Source organism: Exophiala spinifera (assembly GCF_000836115.1).
Source record: "Exophiala spinifera strain CBS 89968 unplaced genomic scaffold supercont1.6, whole genome shotgun sequence".
Classification (NCBI taxonomy): domain Eukaryota; kingdom Fungi; phylum Ascomycota; class Eurotiomycetes; order Chaetothyriales; family Herpotrichiellaceae; genus Exophiala; species Exophiala spinifera.
Window position 1 is genome coordinate 2,442,003 of NW_015622518.1, and position 13,287 is coordinate 2,455,289.

The 13,287-nt window shown below is 50.6% G+C and overlaps 6 protein-coding genes across 6 annotated transcripts; 2 read left to right on the plus strand and 4 right to left on the minus strand.

Moving 5' to 3' along the window:
- Positions 1–963: 963 nt before the first annotated feature.
- PV08_08837 (uncharacterized protein) lies at positions 964–1,905 on the minus strand (the record flags this gene model as incomplete). The annotated part of the gene is made up of 1 exon (XM_016383159.1): positions 964–1,905. One exon carries the CDS (start codon positions 1,903–1,905, stop codon positions 964–966), a length of 942 nt encoding a protein of 313 aa, XP_016233862.1.
- An 878-nt stretch (positions 1,906–2,783) lies between these two features.
- On the minus strand, positions 2,784–4,873 carry PV08_08838 (uncharacterized protein; the record flags this gene model as incomplete). The annotated part of the gene is made up of 2 exons (XM_016383160.1): positions 2,784–4,702; positions 4,753–4,873. 2 exons carry the CDS (start codon positions 4,871–4,873, stop codon positions 2,784–2,786), a joined length of 2,040 nt encoding a protein of 679 aa, XP_016233863.1.
- A 549-nt stretch (positions 4,874–5,422) lies between these two features.
- PV08_08839 (uncharacterized protein) lies at positions 5,423–5,785 on the minus strand (the record flags this gene model as incomplete). Its single annotated transcript, XM_016383161.1, has 2 exons — positions 5,423–5,562; positions 5,617–5,785. 2 exons carry the CDS (start codon positions 5,783–5,785, stop codon positions 5,423–5,425), a joined length of 309 nt encoding a protein of 102 aa, XP_016233864.1.
- A 468-nt stretch (positions 5,786–6,253) lies between these two features.
- PV08_08840 (uncharacterized protein) lies at positions 6,254–7,298 on the minus strand (the record flags this gene model as incomplete). The annotated part of the gene is made up of 2 exons (XM_016383162.1): positions 6,254–7,154; positions 7,201–7,298. The coding sequence occupies 2 exons, from the start codon at positions 7,296–7,298 to the stop codon at positions 6,254–6,256; spliced, it is 999 nt and encodes a 332-aa protein (XP_016233865.1).
- Positions 7,299–9,062: 1,764 nt separating this feature from the next.
- Positions 9,063–11,100, plus strand: PV08_08841 (uncharacterized protein; the record flags this gene model as incomplete). The annotated part of the gene is made up of 2 exons (XM_016383163.1): positions 9,063–9,227; positions 9,325–11,100. 2 exons carry the CDS (start codon positions 9,063–9,065, stop codon positions 11,098–11,100), a joined length of 1,941 nt encoding a protein of 646 aa, XP_016233866.1.
- A 940-nt stretch (positions 11,101–12,040) lies between these two features.
- PV08_08842 (uncharacterized protein) lies at positions 12,041–13,090 on the plus strand (the record flags this gene model as incomplete). The annotated part of the gene is made up of 3 exons (XM_016383164.1): positions 12,041–12,131; positions 12,193–12,272; positions 12,329–13,090. 3 exons carry the CDS (start codon positions 12,041–12,043, stop codon positions 13,088–13,090), a joined length of 933 nt encoding a protein of 310 aa, XP_016233867.1.
- Positions 13,091–13,287: the final 197 nt, after the last annotated feature.

Consider the following 13,287-nt stretch of genomic DNA (forward strand, 5'->3'; position numbering starts at 1 on the left):
AACAATGTAGACGTTTCTCGCTCTTTGGAGAATGACCGGAACAAAAAAAAGGCGTCAATTGAACACAAAACCTGACGATCACATCAATCATTTCGGCTCTTCACCATACCAAAAACAGATCAGTCGGTCCCCTCGAACCCAGAAACCCGTTCGAAACTTCTCCGCAGCAAAAGGCAAGCGAAGCGGCAAAGTTCGGCATCACCCCAATGCGGTCTGAAAGAGTAATTAGATTTGTAGCAGACCCATCGTAGAAGAGTCCCGTCAGTATTTTCCAGAACCCCGCTCCGTACGAGTGCGTGCGAGGGGTCTAAATTCTAGCCGTAAGGGACTAGAGAGGTTACTCGCGATACGGATCATGAGTAGCGAAGCACCTGACACGCCAGATTGACAATCCGAGGGTTTGGCGTAGATGGAGCAAAGCATCGATGTTGTTGGGTTACCCCAATTCAATGGGGACCTGGAGCTCTTGGAGAAGGAGAAGGAGGAGGAGGAGGAGGAGGAATAAAGGGGGGACGTGGGTCGGGGTAACGGGCAACGGCGGCGGGGCAGCGACAGAAAGGTCTAGCCTCATTCCCACACACAAGGCTGAGGCCACCAGGCTCTACTATTGTCATTATTGTACGAGTAATTGTTGGCTGGTTGGACCTGAGCGACCAGGACAGAAGGCCCTGGAGCCCCCAAACGCTTGACAATGCATATTGTACCCTAGAAACAGCTTTGTGGAGATCATATACGTAATCTTGGACACGAGGGCCCTCGCCATGCAGACAATCTTGATGCAGCAGCATGAACTACTAGTACACGTTCCAAGCGTTCAGCGGGAGCAGAAGCAGTGGGTACGTAGGACATGGTCGATGGAAAGCAATCTCTGTGGTGCTTCAGAAGCAGAGCAAGACCATGAACCAGGATGCATGAAGGTGACAACCAGAGACAAGGTGGCACTCTTCTCATAAGTATCTGACACTATATCGTGCCGGGGAAGAACTTGTGAGGGTTGTTCTTCCTCCAAATCCCGTCGTGAGCCACAATCACTTCCACAGTGCTGCCTCCCTCCAGGCTAGGCGTCGGAGTCTTCAACAAGGGACCAATCCGTTTCAGCGTCTCTTTGGCCTGCTCCGTGTTCACATGAACCGACCGAAGGTTTCCATGTCCGTCGTCGTACAGTGCCACGCCCTTCTCGCCCGTTAGAATGCGAGGGTCGTGGCAGCAGTCGCCCCCAAGGTACACCCATTTTTGTGGCCCGGTCTTTGCAAGCAAGTTCACGTGCCCATACAGGTGGCCGGGGCTGTCGACAATGAACACACTACCGTCGCCAAAGAAGTCCACCGTGGCGGGAAACCCTGCGAAAGGCTTCCACGAGTGATTTGTCTGCTTGGCCGCCGCTGTTGGGCCGTCCTTCGACACCGGCGGTAACTCCAAAGTTCTGTCCCGCGGCAGTAGATCCGGATTGAAGATTTCTTTTGGGTAGTGAGGAGGTGCGCCATGCTCCAGCAGGTGGAATGTCCCTGACCCGACAACAAACTGCGAGTTGGGAAAGTCGTCGGGAGTGCCCTCGTGGTCCCAATGGAGGTGACTGGGTATCACAATATCGATATCTTTGGCAGGGTCGACGCCGCCTGCTTTTAAGCTGTCGCCAACATCAGGACGGAGAATAGTTGGCTGGCGGTTGGCGATGTGGGCTTGCTGTGCAGGAGGGTACTTGGTCAGATCGCGTTTCAGACCAAGGTCGAAAACAAGTCTGGTGCGTTTCCCATTCTGAGACGGATGTTGAATCAAGAACGCCAGCGAGGGCACAGTTGCCTTCTTCTCTGGATCTGCGTCCGTGATGAACAACCTTTCGGGCAGGGTGAGCTGCCCTCCTTCGAGCGCCGAAATGGTCACATAGACCTCGCCAGCCGAGCCCATTTTGTCAGCTGTAGTCGCTTAAAGAAGATCAGAAGGTGCAGGAGAGGATTTACAGCTGTGTTCGTACGAATAGGACCTGAATACACCATGGGAAGATGTCGATAGTAGCTAGATCTGATGGTGATATGCGGGTTGCATGAGTTGTTCCCCGCAAGATGGAGGAGTCGGGTGCAACAGTGGAACGAGCCTTAACTGAGCTAGCGCCTAAAGCTCTCAGCATCAGGCACCCCTAGCCCCCCGACGGGTACCTGATTGCGGGCAGCCAGACTCCCGAGAACGCCTTCTTTTGGAGACGATTGGGGCCTAGTGGCCTGCCACGAAGAACTCCACACTCGCACTCGCACTCGCATCCGCACACCACGCCGCATTGTTCGCATGCTTCCAAATGGACTCATACGAACCGAGCACAGTACTCGCAAAGGCATCTGATAAAGCACACATTCCTGGCTCAAGCAAAACTGTCATCTCTCATTTCGTTTCCACGGTTTGCGGGTGTTTTGAGCCAGCCGTCTTCCTTGAGCGCGATTCTTATAGATCCATGCTCGACCGCCAATATGGACAGCAGATAGCGGCCACAGTAAGAATGCCTCTGTCAAGAAGCCTTCTAGGCGTCAATATGAACTTCGTGACACATCTCCTGAGAGCCAGAGAGTTCTCTTCGTAGCATCATACTGCAATGCGCCTTCCATCAAGACCGTCCGGTCCAAATGTTCAAGTTTGTAGGCTAAATGAATGCCCTTAAATCCGCACATACTTTGAAAGACTCGGTGGTCGTGTCCAAAATGCGAGGGAAGGCTAGGACCATATGAATGTGATCATGGCCTTGTGGTCCGAGTCTCTACTTGTTTTCAACAACAAGCGGCAAATACCCTTGCTCGTCATCGACCGAATGCGACAGCATCGACTTTGCGCCTCTGTCGACCCAGAAACCCTCTAGGCTCATTTCCACCACCAAAAACTCGACTTCGCCCCGACGCAGCCGAGCTCATGCTAGCCAGCCGAACGTTTTGCTCATGCCAAGCTGAAGCCACGAGTCTGAGTTCACGCTGAAGAATCGTATTATGATTCGTGAGACGCTCAATTTCTGTTTCTTCGTCCCCTGGCTCGACTCGACGGTTAGGTGCAGGGGAAGCATCGTCCTTTGGTGGTGGAGTGGGAGGTACGTCTTCCTTTCGTTTTTGATCGCTCTGCTCCTCGGCGATTTGCTTCTGCATGTCCTTGATCATCTGGTCCTGTTTCTGTACATGCTCGAGTAGAGTTTTGTTTCTATTCCTCTGACGCTCAACAGTGACGATGAGTTTTTTCTGTGCACGAAGAGACGACTCTCTCTCTGTTGCCGTGCCTGCCTGTGCCTGGGCTCGCATCGCAGCCATGATGGCCTTGAGTTCGTCCTCAGTGACACCTTCTACGTCGTTGGTAAGGTCGATGTCGAGTCCAGAAGCAGAACTTGTCTCAAGCGGAAGCGGAAGCGTAAGGCTGGAATCCTCAGGAGGCGCAGGAGAAGCGTCACCATTAAGCAGGACAGCTGCAAGTCGAGCTTCAGTCTCTTGAAACTCCGCCTCTTCCTTTTCAATGTCTGTGTCGATTGGGTTCATCGAAAACCGGTCTTTTGCGCTAGGAGCAATGCCATCGTCGTAATCCTGAAGCCGACTCTGCAATTCCTCGACTTCCCTTTGCCGTCGAGATAACTGTTCCGCAGTGTCGTGATAGCGTGCCTCCAGAGTGTGGTAGTCGAACTCTAGGCGTTTCTTCATCTCATTTAATTCGTACCGTTCCTGCTCAATGCTTGGTAGCAGTCGCCTGTATTCATCAACCTCCCTTGCGAGGTCACCTGAACTTGCACGAGCAAAATCTGACTGCTTAAGCTGACTTTGCAGTTCTGTGACTTTTGTCCGGAGGGATGCATTTTCCTTTTCGAGATCTTGACTGGCCTCTAGTTTTTGTCGATACTTTTCTGCCGTATTAGCTTTGCGGGCTAGTTTATCTCGGTCAATCTTCATTTCATCATAGTCGTCCTGTAGTTTCTGCGCCTTTTCAGACTTGATCTTCAGCACTTCATTAGACTTGCGAAGGTCCTCTGCTTCCGCTTCCGCTTCTAGTACTCGATTCTCGAGGGTAGCAATGAGAGTGTCGTGCTTCGAATCTAGTGGCCTCGTCGAGGAGTCCGATCGACCCGCAAGAACCGCCGTAAGCCGGTCACCGGTCTCTTTCAACTCGTCCTGGACCTGATCAAAACGTTCCTGTAACTTCTCATACCGCATATGATGCTCATCTAGTTGTCTCTGTAGCTCCCTCTTTTCGTGTGCTATCCTTTGATTATCAGCAATCACTTTACCCAGGCGTTCTTCTGATTCCAACACAGATTCCATCTCTCCAGACCGACGTGGCGACGTGGGTATCTCATCATGGTTTGCTGCTATGCCTACATCTGCGAGATCGGCTTCATCTGTCCCGCTTTCATCCTCACCCGCTTCTTGAACAGTCTGCATGAGAACCTCTTGGGTATTTTCGGTCAACTCTTGCATCTGCTTCAAGTATTCAATGCGGTCTGCGCAGTTGATGGCCGCAACAACGAGCAATTTCAACAGGGCGATCGTATCGGTAAGAGAGGACGACTGGGCGATAGCTTTGAGATCAGGTCGGCCATTCGGGAAGGGGAGTCTCTGACCGCATTCTTCGGTGAGAAAGATAGAAAGCGCATCGTAAATATGTTTGAGGTTTGTCCATTTGTGTATCCATTGCTCTGTGTCGGGGCTTTCTGGTAACTTGCCAGGAAAGCTGAACCGATCAATCTGTTCTGCGAGTCATCAGTCCATGAGGTCGCCCAGGTATTCTATCAGCACACACGAAGAACTTTCCAGACTATATCCCCATTGCTCAAGTCATCCACCGTATAGACGGGTTCCGCAACAGAGAGACTATTGACCCAGTCGATGAGACCGGCTGCGATTGCTTCGTCGGTTGCCATGAGAGTCGTCGGGATTTGACCTGTGGAAATCTCATCATTCAGATGTATGCATTGAGTCTTGAGAAGCCGGCGAAGAATATGTTGTTAATCTGGCATGGGGTTCGAATGGTTTCAACTTGCGACCCGGCCATGGAGCACGCGTGTTAGCTGGGCGAATCTCAATATGGCGCCTTAGCGCGTATGGCTAACATGACGTCGCTTCGACCGTACTTCGGAGGGAACAGATGTACATGGAACAAATGCCCCAAGAGAAAGAGAGTTCTCTGGAATAATTGAATAAGGCATAGAATTTCAACATGAGAACATGCACACCACTGGGAAAGAGGAATCGAGACGTGGGCACGTTGTAGAAGGCGAACATGCAAATCCCAAGGCACTTGTGAATGCTTCCTCATTTACACTACAAAAACAAGCCCTATCTTCCAACGCCTATTCCCAGGACCTAACATGCCTTAAAGCCCCTCGAAGGAAATTGTATGTGAAGTCGCGCCATCAAGTCATCAATACCGAAACGTCGAGTTCTTCGGTTGCTCTTTCCCAGCAAGTAGCTCACTCATTCTTTGAATCAGTAGAACCGTCAATTCGGACGATAATATCCTCTTCAATATAGGGTTTGAAGTCTTCGGCAAGCGCAGAGATCTTATCAAGAGTGGCTGAAGCCACTTTGGCTGCGAATCCTTTAATCAGTGCTACGGACAGTCAGTAAGGCGACAATTGCTCTTAATCCGAAATATGTGCCTTACAGTATTCATGTGTAATGATGCCGCCATCTTTCTCAACCTCTTCCATTGCTTTCTCGATCACCGAAGGAGGAGTATCCGCAGGATATGAGATCACGACAGGCTTCTGATGCGCCGACAGTGCAAAGACGTAAGCCACGAAGGCGAGGAGAAGCAGGATTGAGAAACGCATCTCCTTGGAGTAGAGAAGGTGACTGGATTCGAAAGTAGTAAATAGGCGGTTCTATGTTCAGACAATTGAAGAGGATGGTCTTGGTCTTGGTGTCTTAAGACGCTGGTGGTAGGGCCCAGGTTCGATACGTTGAGGAGGGTCAGGATAGGATTGAAACAATTGCGAGAGTAGCAATGTGCGAAATACCTTTTCTCTGAGAATGATTCTTGTCAGCGTACTATGTGCATCAGGTGAAGGAGATGAGAGTCGGCTCAGTGACGCCGTCTGCGGCATATATCAGGTGGCTGCCGAGTATCCATCCCCTTCCGGATATCACGTGCAGGGTCAATGACGGCATTTCATCACTAAACTGTTACCCATCAGAGAAATGACAGTGTCGATGTCATTTCAATCTGCACCGACAAGAACATCGACATGTTGCGTGCAGGGGATTGATATGTTCGTGGTATTCAGTCTTCTTATCTTATCTCAGCTATATGGACCATCTTCCCATTCGTAGTCGTAACAGAATGGGCCAGCGGTAGTGCTCATTAAGTCCTTCATTTGCATAGACGGAGCAAAATACCCCCAATCTGGAGTCCAAGTATCAAGGGTGACATTGGAGCTGGGAGGGACGTTGTTTGCTGTTTCCGTACCCCATGTTTGATTTTGGACATCGGGATGTCTCTTCTGCCACTGGACATAGAGGTTGTCCAGCATTGTATGCAGTGGCCACCATATGGGATCTTGTACAGACACGAAGATGTTGCTCTCGGGTGGGCCTACACTGAAGTGAGCGCCTCCATGCAATCCAAAATCATTTCCACCAAACGCGCCATTCAACTCCCTTGCAAGACACGCTTGATCGGGACACTTCAGGGCATCTTCAACTCTGGTCCAATTGTCGAACTTAGTCGCTACCCAAGAATTGAGGTCACGAGTCATACATGATTCGTTCTTCTGGAAAACAGTCTGGGGAAGGGGGTCGCCTGTGAGCAAGAATAGAGGGTCGATACTTGGCTGCATAGTGATTGTGTGATTTGCAAATGGGCCTGTGGTCACACATCCACCTCCCGACCCATGAGGCACAATGAAGTTCGGCCCGACTTGGTAAGGGCCAGGGTTGAAATACTCCCCGTTGCCCGACATCGAGTATCTATCGCCATTGAAAATCGGAGTTGTGTCAATGTCGAATGCGGTGGAGGGCCAATTCCAATACAGCATCGGTCCTCGAAAACCACAATTTTCTCGCATGTCTTTCTCAAACAAATGGACAAACATCCTGTGCCAAACAAGGAAGAAACCATCCAAATGGATGGTTTGAGTCAAATTGATGTGGACGGTTGCATAATCAAAATACCGGTTGATTGCGCCGCTGTATTGTGTTTGACTATGATGGATTAGCCGCCGGTATCTGCTGGAAGCGCTGTACGTACTCCAAATTCGAGGGAAAAGTCATGACACAGCTGATGGCATCGGTGTATTGCTTTCTTTCTTGTGGTGTGGCCTTGTTGAAGTCTTTTCGGATTTGCATCGTTCTGCTGTTACAGCCCCATGGAGGCGGCTCTGCACCACCAGAACGATGCTCTTGAAATGGCCACGTTGGTCCACCAAGGACCATCACAAAAATTGCGGACGACGTTAACAATACTACAGGCCAAGCCATCTCGCTGACTTCTAAGAGCAACACTAGGAACAACGACGGCAAAGCTTCGAAAGAACCTGGTAAACGAGGGACTGGAATTGTTAAGGACTCACAATACTCTTTATTTCATCCTTCTCATCAGTACCTGTAGTGGAGAACAGGGCCCCACAAGATCATATTGCTGTCATAGACTCATCGCTAAACTCTCAGTATGAGGAAGGTTGTCACCTCCGGAGGCTCTAAGACATGTCCCCTGCGTAGGTTAGAAGGATGCGTCTGAAAACGGTTGCCTTTGGCCGGCACTCCAGAAGCATTGTAGTAAATAAACTTGCCAAGCTCGGCATTGAAGCAACTGAGCAGACAACCGCAAGGCCAAACACCGACAGACTACGGACCAGGTGTAACCTCTGTCAGTCGTTGGCATCGCGTCCGACTACCAGGGCACCCGTGCCTGGCAGGCGGCAGGGACAGGATCCTGGTGAGCCTCTTATGCTCGTGTTTTACACCATCATGAGCTGTTTTACCGCAATTGGGAACCGACAGAAAGGTGCAGCCTCTTCAGGCACACAGTTTCTCTGACACATGCAGACATGCGATCGACACAACCCGGCCACCAACTTTTGCACTTCTGGACATTTGGCGAATGATAACTGAGAAAGGGAGGATTGATTGAGGTCATGATATGCGTTTAAGGTTGTGTTCCATCTTCGTACAGGCTGATCGCTAGTGCCGGGGAAAATTGTCCTGTAGTAGCTCGCGATGCAGTGAGTGAGTGGTCCATACTCGAAGTTGCTGCCCGTATGCAACGGATTGTAGCCAACTGCTCCACCAGTAAGCAGGGTAATACCTCTCGTCTTACCAGCTGATTGATCACATCGTTCATGACGAAATCATTGCAGTGTTGCATAGTCAGACCAAATGCCGCCAGACGTTGAAGAGAACACCCGAGCGCCCAAGAGGCCAAACAAATGTAATCATCACGTGATGTCTTGGCATAGTGCTCGCCGCTTTTGTCATTCGCCGCTCCTGGACTTTGCGGCCTGCGAACTTGTTAACCTTTTCCTTCAAGTCCCTCGCTTTACCTTGAATTCACAACCCTTCACTCTTCTGCCTCACCTTTACCCTTCGAAGCAGCCACACCGGATTAAATTAGACACTCTCTTCTTGTTGATTGTTTTGGCTCCGGTTACTATTGTGCCATCTTGATAAAGACTTATTTCAACCCCCGCATCCTCACTGCGGCGTTTCGACTGGGTCTCCAGACATGAGATGAACCTACTGTCCTACGTGACTGCTGCCATCCAATGACTCGGAACAAGTGAAAAGAAACAGTGATCGGTGGATCAGAACACGGGGGCATTGGCATTGCTAGGGATTTGGTTGGAGTATTCGAAACAAACGAGGAATTCTGCTACACGCGAAGGGTTTAGATAGCCAAAAGATACCAGGACATTCCTCTTTTTGTCGTCTACAGGCACTTCTGTCCGACCTCGAGTTTGAAGAGCTCTCACAGGCTCATTGACGTGACACTGAGCTTTCTCAGACCGTCTACGTGCCAATAGCCCGTTTGACTGATTCGAACCCTGACCAGGCTCTGATCATCCCAATCTTTCTCATTTTCCGTTTGCGGCCTCATCTCCTTATTCCATCATCATGTCTGGACTGCCCTCTGACGAGGTCGCTGAAGACTACAAAGGTTCTTTGGAAGATCTTGTGACCAACGACAGATACCAAATCTCGAACCTGACCTTGATCGCGAAAGAGAATATTGAACACGCTGAAGCAATCTCGCGAGTTCTTCAAAACCATATCAATCGAGTATGTCCCAACATTTCGTTGTATTGCCATGATGTTTGCCGAAGATCCCCAAGCTGAAGTTGGAGCATTGTGAGGCTGGTAACTAATGACTCGATAGGCTCCTCCTGCTCGAAAGCTGCCGGCGTTATATGTATTGGACTCGATTGCCAAAAATGTGGGATCACCGTATACGGTGTACTTCGGGCGGAATCTCCATCAAATCTTTATGCTTGCTTATTCCCAAGTCGACGGAAATGTTCGGCGGAAGCTGGAGGAGATGCTCAAGACATGGCGAGAACCAGTTCCGGGGTCCTTGTCAACCACCCCGGTCTTCCCTCATTCAAGCACCCAGACCATTGTCGACAGTCTCAACAAGTTTCGCAGCGCTACACCTGCAGCGAACCGCTATCAATCCACGCCCACACCCGTTCACGGTGCGCCAGTCAGGGTAGCGTCAACTCAGCCTTACCGCAGTACGCCCACGCCTCCTCAGAGTTTGCCGCCCTTCAACCCTTCCATCCCATCGCATACTAGAAGTCCACGGCCGCAGCAAGCCATCCCACAGCAATCATTTCAGCCAGCTCCGCCCGTGTCTTACGCCCAAGCCTTTCCCCTCCAAGCACCACCATTTTATCCTCAATCTTCGCAACCGCCACAGTTTCCACCGCCTACGCCACTCCCTCGTCCTGTGTCTTCTGCCGGAGGCGTAGACCTCAAGAAGCTGCATACCGACATCGATGATCTTACGACCGATGCGAAGATTGTGTGCGCTACGCATCCGATGGATCAAGCTGCTCAAAGAAAGTTGACCAGCCTTCAGACGCTAAAGGAGATCTTGGATAGTGGAAGTGCATCAGAGGGTGACTTGGTGGAAATTCGAAACACCATTACACAAAAGATGGCTGAGAAGTCGATCGCTGCTCGTCAGCAGCAAGCCCAGACTACGGTTCCCGTACTGCCACCGAATCCTCTCCTCAACCCTTACATGCCGCCACAGCCACCAGTTCAGCATGCTGCTGTATCGGCGACTCCTACAAGTACCCTCTTCAACAGTAAAAACTTAGCCGAATTACTGCGCGCGACTGTTAGCCAGCAGCAACAAAGCGCGCCGCCGCCGAATTATTACGCTCCACCTCACTCCGGCATGAACACTCCACAGTCATTACCGCAGATTCTACCTTCGGCGCCAGAAAATCCACTACTAGCACAGCTCCGTGCCTCGGGTCTTTTGTCTGCAGCCACAACGCCACCACAGGGTGCTACACCCCCTGTAGCCTCATTCGCTTTTGGCAACGATGTGATGACAGAGGTGACCTTGACTTCGGCTTCTATTAGAATCCCACGTCCGCACCTGATCTCCAGTTTCCTCAACGCTCGGCCAAATCAGTGCAGCACTTGCGGGAAACGTTTCACGGCTGACGATTCTGGAAAAGAAAAGAAAGCGCGTCACTTGGACTGGCATTTCAAAACAAAGGCGCGAATGTTGGAGGCTGAGAAGCGGGGACAGAATAGAAGTTGGTATGTCGATGAACGAGAATGGATCGCAAGTAAAGAATATGAAGACGAGGCTGGTCCTGAAGAAGGCGCCTCCAATGGTGCCTCTGTAGCAGCGAAAAAGCAGCCACAAAATTTTGTACGAGTGCCTGCAGATCCTGTGCTGCGATCCTTGGCTTGTCCGATCGACCAGGAGCCATTCAAAAGTGAGTGGAGTGAGGAAGTCCAAGACTTCATCTGGAAGGATGCTGTCAACGTTGGTGGTCGCTATTATCATGCAAGTTGCTATGCCGAAATCACAAAAGGTCGGGAGAAGGACGGAGTGTCGACACCGATAGGAGGAGTCAGGAGAACCGCGACCCCTGATTCGGTGCTTGGAAAGCGGAAGGCAGAAGTATGAGCACCCCTTGATGAACACTCTGAACTTCTACTAACAGCATACAGGAGGATCCGAGCGGGATCAAATCCAGAATAAAGCTGGAAAGTGCTCAGCTTATATAGAGCCTAATTCCCTTTTACGACTATATCCTAGAGTCTTCGAATTGGCATAGACCTATCTTGGGATATTGTGCATTCACAGCATTGCATTGACAGCGACGGATGGGTTTACTATGGATCAGCGGGAATTCAAGCAATCATTGCATGACAAGAGATGTGACACGGGAGGTTTTTTGGTCATCATGATCTGCGAACAAGTCACGAACGATGTATCATAAGACTAGGGCTCGACAACTACTTAAACTATGTACCTATCTGCCACGCCCTCTTCACTTCGCTCCACGTCAGTTCCCTTCAATCTTCTCCTAGATTTCAAGATCATGTGAAACTAAGCATCTAACCATCTAAAAAGCAAATCAGCAGGGGCAGACTCGATGAGAGTCGAACCTCACCTCGCTGCTGTTTACCTGAGGCACCTAGGGATCAGGACCTCGATGATCGGTAGCTTATAGATCCCTCTGTACTAAAAACGATTAGAAGTTCTTTCTGCGGATGCGGAGTAATTTGCTGTCTTTAGTCTTTTTGTGCACAATCGTCTCCACCAAACTTTTTTCGCTTCCACGAGCAACTTTCCTCCGAAGTTCCTGCAGGTCTCGCAGATTCGCACTTCATCCTCTCGACGCCCTCTCATCCACGCCTACCGTTGTCACTGACAACTCGCATCTATTCTAATACTTGCCGCTACCCTCGTCATACATCTGCCAGACAATCTGAGGTTTGACGTTGCAACTCCCCGGCGCAGGCATCGCAGCTTTCCACGTGCCCTCCCGGAGTCTCACCGCGGTCCTTTTTCTCATCTGCACATTCAGAGATATATAGCTACGCATTAGCTGCTCCTAGACATGTCCCCTCCTGCTCTAGCGCCAGCCGCTCTAGGCTCGGCTGGAAAAGAATACAAAAGGGAGTCTGGTACTGCTAGATTGCTCGGATCAGGTGAGCTGCGCCATGCTCTTTGCGTTTTAGACGAACAGAGACTGATGCGATCGGTCGACAGGTTCTGCTGGTGTGGCCGAGCTTCTTGTTTTTCACCCTGTCGATACGATTGCGAAACGGTTAATGAGTAACTCGACCAAAGTAAGGGGTTCCAATCTGTTGAAGTCTTCGTGGTTGCGTTGCTGACCCAGGCCTAGGTATCGAATGTATCTGCCTTAAACACTGTCATTTTCAGGGACTATGCCTCAGCTCCGGTCTTCTCGAAATTCACCTCCCTCTTCCCTGGTCTCGGTTACGCCGCTGGTTACAAAGTCCTGCAGAGAATATACAAATACGGAGGACAGCCTTTCGTGCGAGACTACCTAACACAGCACCACGCATCCGACTTTGACAAGGCCTTCGGCAAGGGAACAGGCAAAGCAATCCTCAACGCGACCGCAGGTTCGCTGATTGGTATCGGTGAAATTGTGCTCCTCCCCCTCGACGTGCTCAAGATCAAGCGGCAAACCAACCCCGAGGCGTTCCGCTCGCGAGGATTCCTCCGCATCGTTGCAGACGAGGGTATGGGCTTATACCGTGGAGCGGGCTGGACTGCAGCACGAAATGCTCCCGGATCATTTGCCCTGTTCGGTGGCTCGGCCTGGGCAAAGGAAAAACTGTTCAAGCTTGAGGACTACAACAAGGCTACATGGGGTCAGAACTTTGTCGCCTCCGTAGCAGGCGCGTCGGCCAGTTTGATTGTTTCGGCACCCCTCGATGTGATCAAGACTCGTATCCAAAACCGAAACTTCGACAACCCCGAATCTGGATTCCGAATCGTCGCCAGCATGATGAAGAACGAAGGTCCAACTAGTTTCTTCAAGGGATTGGTGCCCAAGATGCTCATGACCGGACCTAAGTTGGTCTTCAGTTTCTGGCTGGCACAGACATTGATCCCGGCCTTCGGCAAGGTCGTCTAGATGCCTTTGGTCACGCTCGTGGATATTACAGTAATTGGTCTGTGATACATATAGAAAACGAAGAGGGAAGCCCGAAAGCGAGAACGAGATTTCGACTTCGAGACTTGTGATTTATTGTCTTAATAATGGCAGCTTGTGTTCGTCGGAAAGTGTGTATGATAGGTACACATCCTACCGACCTTTGGAACGGATCCATG